The 16892-nt window shown below is 43.9% G+C and overlaps 1 protein-coding gene across 1 annotated transcript; it reads right to left on the bottom strand.

Annotated features, from left to right (window-relative positions):
- Positions 1–6646: 6646 nt before the first annotated feature.
- Positions 6647–16466, bottom strand: LOC128982192 (uncharacterized; the record flags this gene model as incomplete). The annotated part of the gene is made up of 3 exons (XM_054401256.1): positions 6647–6770; positions 9815–10715; positions 15571–16466. Coding segments are annotated over 3 exons (1921 nt in total), but the record flags the coding sequence as incomplete, so codon positions are not given.
- Positions 16467–16892: the final 426 nt, after the last annotated feature.

Raw genomic sequence — 16892 nt, 5'->3', positions numbered from 1 at the left:
CACGGGTAAGTTGAATTCGCCAGGCCTAGTCCTCGCTTATTTCATTTTGTTTCATTTTTCACTGTTTCACTATCGTTCAGAAATGTTTTATAGAGTCATTTTGATGTTTATTGTACTGTTTTCTGAGAGTTTCGAGTCCACTAGATAACACAATGTGCATGCCTCGTTGAGTTAACTTTGTCAGTACAAGTGATATTAAAAGTTGAGCCAATTTTCATGTTTAAGGTTAAAAGACCAAGTTAAAGTGTTAACGTCATTTTTGTGTAATTTTTGAGTCATTTTGTGTAATTTCTGTGTTTAACTGTGAGCTGGTCTGGACCCAATCATGTCAAAAGTTTCTAGGCTAGTTCTAATTTTGTTTGTGCTAGTAACTTTTGCTAGCCTAAATTGTTGCTCTGGTCAATTACAGTAGCCTAGCCAAGATAATAACTTAAATATCCATTTTGTTTGTCCTAAACTTGTGAATAGTAAGCAAGCACATTCATGCACTTTTATTCATGTGAGATCATGTTACCTTTCTCTAGAGAACCATGTTGATTAGGCTAGACTACAGAACAACTTTGTAAGAATGTGGTCGCTGACTGCAGGTAAAGAGAATGTTTTACGCCCTTTGAATTATTCAGGCCTAGTGCAACCTAAATATATGGACTCCGAGACATGTTAGCTTAATTAGGCCAGGTCAGTGATCTATACTTTGTATCAGGGTCAGCGACTCCACTTGAAACCTGCCACCATTAGAATGCTAACAACTGCACCACGATGAGCCTTCTCCCGGGCGGATGGGACTGCGTCACACCACTGACTGTGCACCACCACCCACTGATGGTGACACCTACGCAGCTAGGCCTATGTCTACTCCGGCCTAATACCGTGCTGCAGTGTCTGGGAAGCGGCCACCATGTTCTCGGCCTACTTCTACTTCCTGCTAACTCACCTGGATACCAGCAAGGTTTTACGGTCAGGTCAGTCCAGTCCATTTGGAGAGTCTCATCCATCATGAAGAAATCTCACTCAACATAGGCTTTTATTTTAACTTATATAACAAAATCTGTAATCTTTTTACCTGCAATTTAACTAATTAGTCTTTCCTCTCTAAATTTACTTACTTAATTTTTTTTCCTATTTTAAATTCTATTCCTTAATTCTGTTTCACACCCCTTGATTGAGGGTAAAACCCTTTTTTTTGCCCTTGACGGTTAATTTTAACCGCTTGGAATATATTTTTGCGAGGCGACCACATTTGTTGATATGTGTAAATGTTTTTCATGTTCGTTCAAATGTAAAAATTATTTAATGTAGGCCTAGGACTAAAGGCATTAAATTAATTGTTTTAAATGATTTTTATAAGGTGGCCACCTAAGCTAATTTGTTTTAAATTTGTTTGAGTTAGTATACTAAATGCTTTTGCAAAATGTCACTTACGCCTAATGTCACTTAACTCGATTTTCATTTTTAAATTAAATTGTATTTTTACTAAAGAAATTTTTAAATGTTTTAAAAGCTTTAACTTAATTATTATCTTGGCTAGGGCAATGTGTTATTTATTATTGTTATTTAAGTATCATTGTTGCGTTTATATATATATATATATTAGAATGAATAAATTTATATTTGTGTCCAGCCAGCTCTTGTGTTGTTATTGTTGGTCCTCCACCTCAGCAATATTGTGCCGGAATCCCACCATTGATTTTGCGCTTCCAAGGGCTTCACCCTTTTGATCAATGGAGTTGGGAATTCGGTTACAAATGGTAGCAGAGCGTGGTTGGTCCAATTTACTGTGCAGTAGGTTGATAAAAGTAGTAGGAAAAAAAAAAATTTTTTTTGCACAGTAAATAAAGTTGGTAATTTTTTCAAATGAAATTTGTTGAGGCTAGGAGGACATGGCATTTGTGTTTAGTCATAGTGGTTCATTTGTTCTTTGTCTGTTAGTTATTTATTTGTTTTTGTGGTCGTCTCATGATTCTGATTTTGGCCTGTTGGTGGCAGGCTGATGTTGATTGTTGGCCCCGTGGTTGTGTTCTCGTCTGTGAATTAGAGGTCTTAGGAAGTTAGTGAGTGTTATTTGTCGCATTGTTGTGTCTGAAAAGTGTCAATTTTTGTGTTAGGTGTCAGAATGTCTAGCTCTTTGATTCCCGAGTTTCTGCTCAAGGACGAGCTTGTGTTTGAGGTGAAGGCTAGGGGAGCTGAACCTGCGACTGATGTGAGCTCTTTGCGTACACAGTTGCGAGGATTGACAGCGAGCAAGTTTGTCACATCGTGGCCACCCACCTTAGTGGTCACTGATGAGTTGGAGGCGTGCAGGTCAAAATTTGAGGAGTGGGATGGTCGTGTCGAGGAACTGAAAGATGAGCCCTTGACCGGTAGGGCGAGGTCCCGAGCGATTTCTCGCATTGGACATTTGAGGGGACGCGCTGGCCTGTTGGCTACCGTAGGCTCACTCAAGGGGGACGACCTTGCCTGGCTCAAACAGGTTTCTGGGAACCTGGATGAGATGTTAGCGGCCCTTGGCCCTAAGACTCAACGCACTTCGGAAGAACCGAACGTGGCGACCGAAGTTACTCCGGTCAGTCGCAATGAGGTTTCGACCGAAGTTGGTCCGGCTCCAGCTTCTTGCTCTCCCATTCCGTGCGCTCCGGCTCAACAAAACGAGCCCACCTCCAAGTGTTCTGGCTCTTTGGCCTCTGCCTCGTACAACAAGCTTCCCAACCCTTTGACGCCTCTTTTGCAGGCTCTGCCTTGTGTTGATGGATTGGAAGTCCACAGATTGTTGAAATTTTTGGCAGACTTGTTCCGAATTAGGGAAATTCCGGGTGTTGATGACTCACTGCTTCTCAGTTTGTTGATCCCATATTGCCGTTCTCCACTGTCTGATTTGTTGAATCTGGTTCTGTCCAAGAAGGGAAATTTTGAGGAATTTCACAGGCAAACGCTTCAAACTTTTGTCCCTGGGAGGATGCGTGAGGACCTCAAAATGCAGATGTTTTATAGGTCGCAAGGGCTTCGTGAAAGCCTCGCTGCCTATTGCACGGAGGTTCGCAGTGCCAGTCGTGTGTTGCGTTTGGACCTCAGTGAGGAGGAGGTGGTTCAGGTCATTCTGGACGGGATAACACCGGAAGAGCGTTCCCGCCTGGTGTTTTGTTCCAAACCTGTCACCTTTGCGGAGCTCGACCAGCTGGTTGTCACAGCCAGAAATGTGCAGCTCATCGACCAACGTAGGGTGGAAGGGACTAGGGAGGCCAACCAGCGCACGCCTCGTGCTCTGGTGGGTCAGGTCTCTTTGGGAAGCGGAGATGTGCCCCGTCGTCCTGTTCTCATATGTTTTGGGTGTGGACAACGTGGTCACATCCGCCGTTTTTGTCGGCAACAAGTTCCCGCCGTTCCAAAAAACGGGGATGCCGGGGGTTTGCCTCGGTAAACCCCCGCTCTCCACCACCTCAGCTGCCGGGATCTGTTCCGCCTGGCGAACCTCTAGCCAAGGTCTTAGTGGGTGTCGCGCCTCTTGGCATCCGTGCTCCCACAAGCGTTTGTCCTCACATTTTCGTCACTGTTGGAGATTCCATGTTCCCTGCTCTGGTAGACTCTGGGGCGGCTGTGAGTCTCATTTCCTCGGGTTTTCATCAGATTTTGCTTGAATCTGGCGCCATCAGAAGAACTCGGGAGGTTTCTATTACTTGTCTCACAGCAAGTAATGCTCCCATGGAAGTTCAGTTGTCTGTGGCTTTCAAGTTCAAAATTGAGGGATTTTCTTGGATTTGGGAATTTTTGGTGTCCAAGGATTTGGGGATAGATTGTATTTTGGGGGCAAATTTTTTGAAGAAAACCGGTTTGATTGTAGATTTGCAACGTGAGTGCTGCTATTTCAAGTTCAAGCGCAACGTGCTTGTGCCTTTGGCAGGGCCCAATGGGCGTGCTATGGTCAAGGAAGTATCACTAGAAGAAGGGCCCAAAAACAAAGAGAAGCCTGAACCCTTTGAACATTTGGCGCCGAATCGAAGAGAGGCCTTGCAGAAGTTGTGTTCTCGTTTCCCTGAGGTTCTCACTTCGCGACTTGGCCACACCACCTTGATGGAGTACGAGATCCGGCTCAATGACAACACACCGGTGCGCAGTCAACCTTACAAGTTGGCGCCTCCAAAAATGGAAGCTCTCAGAGCCATTATTGATGATCTGTTGAAGGATGGGGTCATTGAACCCTCTAGATCTCAATACTCAAGTGCGGCTTTCTTGGTCCCAAAACCAAATGGAAAGTCTCGCATGGTTCTTGACTACCGGAGGTTGAATGCCAAAATTGAGATTGACAGTGTGCCTTTACCGGATCTTCACTCTGCCTTTGACTGGTTTGGAAAGGCCAAGTTTTTCACTGTGTTCGACCTCAATCAGGCCCATCACCAAATCCCCCTCAAGAAAGAGTCGAGACATTTGACAAGTTTTTGTGTTCCCTGGAATCTCTATCAGTTCACGCGGGTGCCTATGGGAATTGCCGTAGGAGCTCAAACACTGACCCGTCTGTTGGACTCAATTTTCCATGATGTCAAGTTCAAGTTTGTTTTCAATTACCTCGATGATTTGTTGGTGTATATTGAAACTTTTGAGGATCATTTGCGTCACATTGAGGACGTGTTGACTAGGCTCAAACAGGCTGGACTCACAGTAAACCCTGAGAAGGTGACTTTTGCCCAGAATGAAATTTCCTTTTTGGGGCATATGGTCTCTTCCAGAGGAATACGCATTGATCCAGCCCGGACACAAGGTATTCGGGATTTCCCCGCCCCTCGGGACGCAAAGGGTGTCGCTCGTTTTGTGGGGATGGTGAATTTCTATCGCCGTTTCATCCCCAATGTGGCTGAAATCGCTGCTCCCCTCAATGCGCTCAGAAAGAAAGGAGCAAGGTTTGAATGGGGAGATGCGCAGCAGTCGGCCTTTGAGCGTCTCAAGGAGGCTATCATGCAGCCTCCTGTGCTCCGGATGCCTGATTTCTCTCGGCCGTTTGTTTTACAGACGGATGCCTCCTCCTGTGCCATTGGGGCGGTGCTTTCCCAGGAAATTGATGGTGTCAGACAACCAATTGCGTTTGCGTCACGCACCCTTACACCTCCAGAAAAGAAAGCTTCGTCTGTCTATGAACTGGAGTGTTTAGCGGTGGTGTTTGGCGTTGACAAGTTCCGGCGTTACCTTGAACATGCTGAGTTTCTCCTCGAGACAGACAACCAGGCTCTTTCTTGGCTGCTGGCGCACCCTCGCCAGCTTGGTAAGATAGGGCGTTGGGTTGTCAAAATTTCTGCCTTAAAATTTAAGGTACAGCATGTGCGGGGTACGCAGAACATCATCGCCGATGCCTTGTCTCGGATGTATCACGACGCTCCCACACCTGGAGAAAATCCCAGCTGTGGTGCGGTGCTGTTGGAGTTTCCCCTGGCGTTTGGAGACATTGCTCCGCACCAGCGTTCTGACCCCGAGCTCGGTCCCCTCATGCAAGGCATCGAGTCTGGCACCCCAAAGCCCCCGTACTCCCTCTCCAAGGGAGTCCTCTGTTGTCGTCCCAGGTATGGAGGCGGTACCCGCATTGTTCTCCCTTGTGCTTTGGTTCCCATGGTGTTTGCCTACTTCCATTCTTCTCCTGTAGGTGGGCACCTGGGCATTCACAAAACCATTGCAAAAATCCGCAAGGAGTTCATTTGGAAGGGAATGGACAGAGACATTGCTGAAAGGGTGAGAGCTTGCAAGCTTTGTTGTCTAAGCAAGCCCGCACAAAACTCCAAACTTGGACTGTTGGCCTCGGAGGTCGCCAGCCGACCCTTTGAGAAGGTTTTCATCGACTATGTGGGCCCGTTCCCACGTAGCAGGTCAGGTAACACCTACCTACTTGTTTGCGTTGACGCCTTCTCAAAATTTTGTTGGTTGTTTCCCCTCCGTCAAGCGACCACCTGCCTCACCGTCAAGGCTTTGAAGAGCCGTCTGTTCCAAAACTTTGGCGTTCCCACCCAACTTGTCACTGACAATGGTCCTCAATTCACCTCCAAGGAGTTTCACCGTTTTTGTTTCGGACTTGGGGTGGAACATATCACCACATCTCCGTATTATCCCCAACCTTCTCATGCCGAGCGTTTCAATCGCAACCTGAAGGCTGCGTTGATTGCCTACCATGCAGAAAAACAAACCACTTGGGACGAGTCACTTGAGTGGCTCCAGTTGGCTTTCAACTCTGCCCGGCATGAGAGTCACAAAGCCGTGCCTTTCGAATTGTTCCTTGGTTACCCACCCTCTTCTCCACTCTCAAATCTCTGGGGAGTGGCGGAGTTGTTACCTGTTCCTGGCGTTAGTGACGTCCGAAAGTCATGGGACGCTGCTAAGAGAAATCTCATTGCCAGCAGGGAAAGGGTGCGGAAACGGTACAATGAAGGACGCAAGGCAAACCCTTTCAAGGTTGGTGATTTAGTGTTTTGTCAAACTCATCCAATCAGTTGTGCTGCAGACAAGCGTGCTGCGAAGTTGTGTTATCGGTGGTCTGGTCCACACAAAATCATGAAATTTTTGTCTCCCGTCACCGTGAGGCTTGCTCACCCCGACACTGGGGTCATTTTCAGAAAGGCCCACATCTCCCAATTGAAGGCTTTTCGGGGACAGCCAGATCTTAGGTTAGGTTAGGTTAGGTTCCTGCCCTGTAGGCCTGATCACCCTGCAGTGTAGGAATGTGAACTACTCTGTTGTGTCGAATTTGTTTCTTTGCCATTGCTGGGCCCAGCAAAATCATCCCCTGGAAGTGAGTTTTCCTTCCAGAAGACAGAGTCGTTGACCTGGTTTTCTGTTGTTGCCCCGGGAGGTTAGGTTTTCGTGGGGGAGGTTGTGCCGTGTGTACGTGCTCAATGCTCAACGGCACTGTTTAATTTGTTGCGTGGTTGGTACTACTGGCCGCGTCTGCTGGACGTTCGTCGGATGACATTTTGTGGCTCCCGTTTTTCAGACTTTGGGTTTGAGATTGTTCCAAAACAACGGGGTTTTCTTCCGGAAGAGTTTTCTTTTCTGAACCCTGAAGTTTTTACTTTCATAGGTCCCTTTCCATCATCGTCAGCATGACGTACTTAGGCTAAGAGTTTTCATACCACGGGTAAGTTGAATTCGCCAGGCCTAGTCCTCGCTTATTTCATTTTGTTTCATTTTTCACTGTTTCACTATCGTTCAGAAATGTTTTATAGAGTCATTTTGATGTTTATTGTACTGTTTTCTGAGAGTTTCGAGTCCACTAGATAACACAATGTGCATGCCTCGTTGAGTTAACTTTGTCAGTACAAGTGATATTAAAAGTTGAGCCAATTTTCATGTTTAAGGTTAAAAGACCAAGTTAAAGTGTTAACGTCATTTTTGTGTAATTTTTGAGTCATTTTGTGTAATTTCTGTGTTTAACTGTGAGCTGGTCTGGACCCAATCATGTCAAAAGTTTCTAGGCTAGTTCTAATTTTGTTTGTGCTAGTAACTTTTGCTAGCCTAAATTGTTGCTCTGGTCAATTACAGTAGCCTAGCCAAGATAATAACTTAAATATCCATTTTGTTTGTCCTAAACTTGTGAATAGTAAGCAAGCACATTCATGCACTTTTATTCATGTGAGATCATGTTACCTTTCTCTAGAGAACCATGTTGATTAGGCTAGACTACAGAACAACTTTGTAAAAATGTGGTCGCTGACTGCAGGTAAAGAGAATGTTTTACGCCCTTTGAATTATTCAGGCCTAGTGCAACCTAAATATATGGACTCCGAGACATGTTAGCTTAATTAGGCCAGGTCAGTGATCTATACTTTGTATCAGGGTCAGCGACTCCACTTGAAACCTGCCACCATTAGAATGCTAACAACTGCACCACGATGAGCCTTCTCCCGGGCGGATGGGACTGCGTCACACCACTGACTGTGCACCACCACCCACTGATGGTGACACCTACGCAGCTAGGCCTATGTCTACTCCGGCCTAATACCGTGCTGCAGTGTCTGGGAAGCGGCCACCATGTTCTCGGCCTACTTCTACTTCCTGCTAACTCACCTGGATACCAGCAAGGTTTTACGGTCAGGTCAGTCCAGTCCATTTGGAGAGTCTCATCCATCATGAAGAAATCTCACTCAACATAGGCTTTTATTTTAACTTATATAACAAAATCTGTAATCTTTTTACCTGCAATTTAACTAATTAGTCTTTCCTCTCTAAATTTACTTACTTAATTTTTTTTCCTATTTTAAATTCTATTCCTTAATTCTGTTTCACACCCCTTGATTGAGGGTAAAACCCTTTTTTTTGCCCTTGACGGTTAATTTTAACCGCTTGGAATATATTTTTGCGAGGCGACCACATTTGTTGATATGTGTAAATGTTTTTCATGTTCGTTCAAATGTAAAAATTATTTAATGTAGGCCTAGGACTAAAGGCATTAAATTAATTGTTTTAAATGATTTTTATAAGGTGGCCACCTAAGCTAATTTGTTTTAAATTTGTTTGAGTTAGTATACTAAATGCTTTTGCAAAATGTCACTTACGCCTAATGTCACTTAACTCGATTTTCATTTTTAAATTAAATTGTATTTTTACTAAAGAAATTTTTAAATGTTTTAAAAGCTTTAACTTAATTATTATCTTGGCTAGGGCAATGTGTTATTTATTATTGTTATTTAAGTATCATTGTTGCGTTTATATATATATATATATATATTAGAATAAATAAATTTATATTTGTGTCCAGCCAGCTCTTGTGTTGTTATTGTTGGTCCTCCACCTCAGCAATATTGTGCCGGAATCCCACCATTGATTTTGCGCTTCCAAGGGCTTCACCCTTTTGGTCAATGGAGTTGGATTCGGTTACACTCCTTTTTTCCCTCCGAAGACATGGAACGTCCAACAATCAACTCTTCAAGACGCACATCGCACAAATAACTTGTGCGAAGCATGGAACAACAAATTCAATACACTTGTTGGACATTTGAACCCTTCAATTTGGACCGTAATTGAAGCATTTCAAAAGGACGATTCGTCTGAAAGAGCTTTTCTTCTTGAGAATGATGTGGAGGAGACAAGAAAGAAAAAAAATCTTGTAAAGAACCAGGAGAAGATGAAGATCTTGTGTCAGGAATATCGATTTAAAAATAGAACATTGGACTCATTTTTGAAAGAAGTTGGTTCATCTATAATATTCCGTTAGATGAAACAACATTCTATGTTCCATAAGATTATTGTAAAGCGCCTTTTTCTTTTATTATAATTTAATCCATAAGTGGGACATTTTTGTTAATAGGTAGACCATTAGTATTACTACTATACACCATCGTCATCCACTGCGCAGGCCTTACCACGCAAGAGATCTCATGGTAAGTACAAGATACAAGATACAAGAATACTTTATTTACAATCTTTAAGATTGAAAGGGCGTCAATACAGAATTGTGCAGTTGCTATATAAAAGTCAATACAAATTGTTATTTTTTAAGAATAAAAAATTGCTGATCAGAGTTCTTGCAGTGATGATTTATTCAAGTTCTTGCCAAGACAAATACTCATTCAGACTATAAAATGGTCTATGTAACAGCCAGCACTTTAGTTCTTTCTTCAGTTTTCTGGGTTGAAGAGACTTCAAGTGGACGGGAAGGACGTTAAAAAACTTGGCACGCATGTATGAGGGCTCTTCATAGAGCCTTGTGTTGTGAGCAGGAAGGTTGTAATCATTTCTTCGTCTTGTGTTGTATAAGTGCACCTCCTGATGACGACAGGTCCTGGAAGAGTCGACAATGGTAAGAGTCCGTAGTATGAAGAGGTTGACTACGGTCAGGATTTTTAACCTCCTAAACTCTGGTCTGCAACTATCTGTTGTCTCAATGCCAGTCAGGGTTCGAACAGCCCTCTTTTGCATGATTAGAACTCTGTTAAGGTTCTGTGCCGACGATCCACCCCACACCACAATGCCATAACAGAGAATACTCTCAAGAAGGGCATAGTATGCTGTTAGTGCCGCCTCTTCTGTGCTCACAGCCATTGTTCTTCTCAGTGCGAAAATTGCGGTGATTAGCTTATGGCAGAGTGCTTCAATGTGTTCGTCCCAAGCGAGATGTTCGTCAATGATGACTCCTAGATGTCTTACAGAGCTAACAGAGTCAATGTCGGGAATACAGCAGACGAAACTTTTCCTGTTGCTAAATGAAACTAGCTTGGTTTTTGAGGCGTTGAAAACAAGGTCATGATTGTCGCAGTACTCCGCAGCTAGGCTCAAACCAATGTAGGCATTGACTTCTACGTTGTTGATGGGTGAGTTTGAAGAAAGCAAGACAGTGTCATACGCATACATTATAGCTTTACTGAAGGGTTCGGTGGTATCTGGAAGGTCGTTCGTCGATAAGATATAAAGTACCGGTCCCAGGACGGACCCCTGTGGAACTCCTCTGGACACTGGGCGTACTTCAGATCTAACGGTGGTGATAGTCCTATTCCTGGAGTGGCTGAGTTCGACTAGCTGCGTTCGACCCTTCAGATACTGAGTAAACCAACCAAGAGCCGTTCCACATACTCCCAAGGAGCTAAGCTTTGAGATGATCAAGTCATGGCTCAGGCAGTCAAACGCCTTACTCATGTCAACAAAAATGCCGACAACGTTGTTACCACTGTCTATATCATCAATGACGGACTCTACGAAGTCAATAAGTGCCGTGGTTGTGGATTTTCCCTTGACGAAACCATGTTGTCTCTCTGTCAAGAGTTGATTAGAGAAAAGATGTTCTAATAGCCTGTGACGGTGCAATTTCGTCCTAGGACAAAATTGTACTGTCGGCCTCGGATAGCTAATCTAATTGAGTTAGTCCAGGGTTAGTGGTAATGATAATAGTATTTAGTTTTAAAATATGGGCTCAGATGTGGTCGTTAAAGCATCAGCTTTCAGTAAATGACACATTCATCACTGCCCGGGTTAGGCCTTAATTTAAACAAATTAGTAATTTGGCGTTAATTCCGTGAGTGAAACACTGGTCGTAATTAACTAAAATCTTAACTTCGAAAATAAAATAAAACCTCTACTTAATGGATATACCGTGTTTCACTTTTGGAATTAAAAAACCAACTATACTTACGATTAACCGATTCGATTGTCGCGGGTCCACGAGCTATTTCGCCCTGGCCTAACACCTACTATTCGACGATACCAGAGTTATTTCACCACTGGCTAATTACCGGGCTATTCCGCCCTCGACCTACGGTTTCGCGATGTATATGCGCGGATCCGAGAGCTATTCCGCCCTCGGCCTAACACCTAGTATTCGACGTTTCCAGGGTTATTCCACCACTGGTTATTACCGGGCTATTCCGCCCTCGCCCTACCAGGGAGATGTTGCTAGCTATTCGCCCAGCACTCAAGTCCGACTGGTCCGTGTCCTGAGCGGCTTTTATAGGAGTCGCGACGCTAGCGCAGTGCGTGGCCGCTCGGTGAACTAATGACTCTGCGCGGGCCATTTGAATTCGTACGAACGCTCGTTTTCTGGTCTCGTAATATTATAACCGTTACACCCCCTCTTTAGTTCGGGGTGAGAAAAAAATGCATGAAAAAAAATTCTCTCACTTCAGAGAAATCAACAATGGGTGCCATCATCTCACGTAACTGAAATGAAAACTCTCGTACAAAATAAAACAATATTCTTGTGATGTTAAAGACGCTTTTTCAACATCAAATCGTCATGCCGTCCGAGAAAAGGCCTAAGACCCTTAACTCGAAATACTTGTTTCTATTTCCATTCGAGGGGTTTACTTTGTACTGACCTATGACAATAACAGGGCCCTTCATATTTCGGCACCAATCGACTCGCAATAGCTTCGGTTTTCGACGAGAGCACGTGAGTTCGCTTTAGAACGGACCGAACAACATTGTACCGCACATCGCTCCTCCGTAGGTTAGCCTGTCTATTTAAGGCAGTTCGGAGGTTCTTTTGGGTGTCATCGTACAATTTCGTACAACGCCGTATCCGTTTTGCATGTTTTACCTCACGCTCTGGCTCTCCTAATTCCGAAGTATATTTGTCGTATGAGGACGGACATTTGCTTACTTTCCCAAACGAAGTATGATACCCACGATCTGGGTTTGGTTGCTCGTTAACCTTTGAGGTTTGTAGCGAAGGCTTGAAATGCGCGACTACGGGACAGATTGTGACTCGTACATCTTCAGCCGGTGGCTGCTTAACGGGGTTTTGTGACAAAACATCGGCAACTCTGTTATCAGTCTCTTTACGATTCGTGACTTCAAATTCGTCATCTTGTTTCAAATGACAAGTTTTAACGTTGTACGTGATCAAGCCTAGTTTATGTAGCGTATCTACTCCCAAAACAGCATCGCTAGTCAGCGAAGGTAGATGGACTGCATTTAAAACGTTTTTCCTATCGTCAATCGTAGCCTCAAACTCGAAAAGCTCAGTTTGTTTAGCAGTAGTACCGTCCGCAAATCGAGTCTCAATAGAAACTGGCTTAGGCCTAATTTCACAACTTACCAAGTGTTTCGCCACTTTGGAACTAATCAGGCTCACAGCTGCCCCAGAATCCAAAAGAGCCAAATAGTTTTTCCCATAAATAGAAATCGCAACGTACGGCCGATTGTCCGTGGGATCTTTGACTGACCCAAAACCCATCGGAAATATTTTAATACGCTCCAACCAATCGTTCCAACTAGAGGGTTTTTGTGTAACCTGGGTATGAGCTCCTACCACCAGAGTCCGAGTTTCGTTTCCCAGATTGCACCTACAATTGACTGTTTTAATACCAACAGTTTTACAGTTAAAACATTTTAAAACTTTTGGGCATCGGCAATCTCGGTATAAATGCCCTATTTTATCGCAATTCCAGCATGTGATCGGTCGTCGTGCAGTTTGTTTCACCTGCCTACATTCTCCTATACTCGCGATATTTGCGGTATGCGCGGCATTCGGCCTACGTGTATTGTAGTTATCCCTGCCCTGATAAACCGTGCGATTATTCCACCGCTGGTTAGAGCCGTCTCTCTGAAAATAAGTTTTATTGTGTACTTGGTTGACTGATTTGATTCCCTCATTATGTTTTCCGTAGTCTCTATGTTCGTCTTTATGTGATTCCGGTACGTTAACGACGCATTGGAAAAAATGCTTTTCCGGTTGTTTTCGTGGTTGATATGCGGTTTCCGGTACCAGGGCCATTGACGGCGGCGGCGGCGGGCGATATAACGCTTTGTCGCGCATATAACTCTCAACATGCGTCGCCTGTGAAATCATCTCCTCGAGAGAGAATATTTTTCTCCTCTCCTCATCGTTAACTTGTAATCCGGTCGCATATTGGTAAAAATAATGTCAAGCTTTTGTTGTAACGATAGCCCGCCTTTCCTTCTTATTAACGTCGTTATCGCAACTACAAAGTCCCTAAAAGGCTCCTTTTCGCCCTGTGTTCGCCGCCTTATCTCTTCATCAAGGTTTCGCTGATAACCCTGTGGCAGAAATTGTAGCGCGAAACTATCTCTAAACGTCGCGAATGTTGGCCAGAAATCTTTCCCATTTCTGTACCACAAAAGTGCAGTACCGGTAAGCAATTCGGGAAGTGCTTTAAGTATCTCGTCATCGTTAATCCCGTATGCTTCGATTAACTCGTCAAGTCGTTCGAGGAATGATATGGGATCTTTATGTCCGTCAAACTTCACATTCCATTTTCTAACAATACTACAAACTGATGGCGTAGTATTATATTCGTCCGGCAAATGTCGCATTTTGCTAAGAGTAGGCATATTTGACGTAACTGTTTGCGTACTCATAATAGGCAACGAGCTGTAAGTTAATCCGCCCGTGCCTCGCATTGGCTGTGTTGGCTCGTTAGTATCGTAAGTAGTCGATCGTCGTGTTAAATTTGCAACTGATTTGCACAATTCCTCGAACGGTACATATTCTGGCATTCCTAAAATTTCTTTAATTTTATTAACCTCGCTCGTGGTCACGTGACCTGGTATTTTACTAGGCACATCAATCGAGTTTGGCCTAACGTACAACTGATTTCCCGTTACAGAAATCGTCTCTCCTTCCGAATCATTAGTTGGAGTTTGCTGGTTTCCTCGGGGAATTCCCTCTTTCCAAAACTTCGAGAATCGGCGTCTTAATTCGTCCATTGTTCCCGACGAATCTAACCCATACCTATCCATCTCTCGCTTAAGCTCGTCTTTATTTAACGACCTTATCCAACTCGTCCTAGGATCTTCTTCCGGCGGAGTTTTCGAACTTAATTCTACAGCTTGTGTCGTTATCGGCAAAGCTAACATTGCGTCTGTCGCAGTAGTCGTTTCAATCGGTTTGGTCGGTTTCGATATCGCCCCAGTACTCGTAGTAGTAGTAATCGTTGAAGTACTAGTCGTTTCGATCGATTTGGTCGTTTTCGATATTGCACCCGTACTTGTAGCACTACTCGCGGTGCTCGACGTAGTCCTGAGAGTTTTTTCCGCAATCGTTTTACTCGGAGTAACTACGTAGTATACGGGCCAGAGAAGATAAGACCAAATGTTTAAGAACAATTGTAAAACTCGCATTTTCGATGTTTTAATATTCTCATTCACTGAAAACAATTCGTTCGGGCGCCAGCCAAAATGGCAAAAATTTACGATCGATAACTATATAATTACCAAGTCCCTGTTCGCAGCGCCATTTGTGTCGGTGCAATTTCGTCCTAGGACAAAATTGTACTGTCGGCCTCGGATAGCTAATCTAATTGAGTTAGTCCATGGTTAGTGGTAATGATAATAGTATTTAGTTTTAAAATATGGGCTCAGATGTGGTCGTTAAAGCATCAGCTTTCAGTAAATGACACATTCATCACTGCCCGGGTTAGGCCTTAATTTAAACAAATTAGTAATTTGGCGTTAATTCCGTGAGTGAAACACTGGTCGTAATTAACTAAAATCTTAACTTCGAAAATAAAATAAAACCTCTACTTAATGGATATACCGTGTTTCACTTTTGGAATTAAAAAACCAACTATACTTACGATTAACCGATTCGATTGTCGCGGGTCCACGAGCTATTTCGCCCTGGCCTAACACCTACTATTCGACGATACCAGAGTTATTTCACCACTGGCTAATTACCGGGCTATTCCGCCCTCGACCTACGGTTTCGCGATGTATATGCGCGGATCCGAGAGCTATTCCGCCCTCGGCCTAACACCTAGTATTCGACGTTTCCAGGGTTATTCCACCACTGGTTATTACCGGGCTATTCCGCCCTCGGCCTACCAGGGAGATGTTGCTAGCTATTCGCCCAGCACTCAAGTCCGACTGGCCCGTGTCCTGAGCGGCTTTTATAGGAGTCGCGACGCTAGCGCAGTGCGTGGCCGCTCGGTGAACTAATGACTCTGCGCGGGCCATTTGAATTCGTACGAACGCTCGTTTTCTGATCTCGTAATATTATAACCGTTACAAGCCTCTGCAAGACAATCTTCTCCAGGATCTTCGAAAAGGTTGGAATCAAAGATATTGGTCGATAGTTCCCAATGTCAAGTCGAGTTCCTTTTTTGTGTAGGGGAGAGATCTTCGTTGTCTTCATGTTCGATGGGAAATTACCTTGTGTGAGTGATAATTGAATTACGTGAAGCAAGGGCAGCAGAAGCTCCTGTCTGCAGGATTTCACTATCCTAGCTGATATTCCATCTATCCCTGTTGATGATTTAGGTTTGAGGGAGTTAATCACTTCTAAGAGCTCCGTTTGGGATACCGGCTTGAGGTTGTGCATTGGAAAGACTACATTGTGTTTGTCAGTGCTAGAAACTCTGGACGATCGATCTTGCTTTTTGGTTTCCTGGTTTTGGTTGTTCCTTATTGTTTCTTCAGCCACAGTTGCAAAGTAGTGATTAAACAAATTGGCAACTTCGACAGGGTCCTCCACTTCCCTTCCTTCGATTTGCAGTTTGACTGAGTTCGAGGAAACATCACATCTGTTATTTCGCTCGCAGTTGATGGTCTGCCATATGGCTTTGCTTTTGTTGACGGCTTGATTTATCTTAGATGCACTTATTTCTCTTCTAAGAGATCTAAGTTTAAGATCATAAGCCTTCTTCCGTTTAGAAGCTTCTTGTTTGTCCTGGATACAGTTGGTGAGCAAGAACTTTCTCTGAGCATCTAGAAACTCTTGTTTTAGGAGTCTAGCTTCGTGGTCATATTTTGCAGACATCTCGGGTTTGTGATTACGTCTAGACTTTTTCAGAGGACAAGTTACGTCAATGTTTTCAAGGAGTAACTGCATAAAGGAGTTGTATGCATCATCCACGGTAACAGAACTAAAGACAGCGTTCCAATTCTCCTCTGCAAGATTTAGCTTAAGATTGTGAAGATTCTTGGCGTTAATGTGTCTGCGGGTTGATGTATTAGTTTGTGTGTGCTCAGCAGGAAAAGAAAGATAGCACAGTTGTCCAGTATGATCCGAGATTGAAGCATTTAATATCTCCCAGATTATGTCTTTGCTGAAATTAGTACACACAGCATCAATAGATGTTTTGGTAGTAGGGGTAATCCTGGTTGCTGGTAGCTGCTCTCTTGTTAAGTTGTGGGATAATAAAAGGTCATTAAAAAGAGAGCAATTCAACGAAGGCTTTAGTCGGTCTATATTTACATCACCTATAAGTATAACTTTGGACCTGAATGTTGAAGGCAAAGAGTTCAAGGTGTCAGACAGGAGCCGACAAGGTTACGATCCCTGTTAGGGGGGCGATATACACCAATAACAAAAAGCGATTTCCTGTCTTTGAGCTTGATTGACACACCCGAAATCTCACATACCAGAGGGATACTGCGGAGTTCCAAATGCAAGCTTGAGACATTCTCCATTGTGTTTTTTCTGTAAATAGATACCCCTCCTTTTGGAATATCTTGACGTGCAAAGTACGAGT

The sequence above is a fragment of the Macrosteles quadrilineatus genome, unplaced genomic scaffold (genome assembly GCF_028750875.1).
Source record: "Macrosteles quadrilineatus isolate MER2022 unplaced genomic scaffold, UCM_ALF_1.0 Scaffold_160__1_contigs__length_243904, whole genome shotgun sequence".
In the NCBI taxonomy this organism is placed as follows: domain Eukaryota; kingdom Metazoa; phylum Arthropoda; class Insecta; order Hemiptera; family Cicadellidae; genus Macrosteles; species Macrosteles quadrilineatus.
Note: the sequence above shows the minus strand (reverse complement) of the source record. Positions and strands in the feature narration are given on the sequence as shown.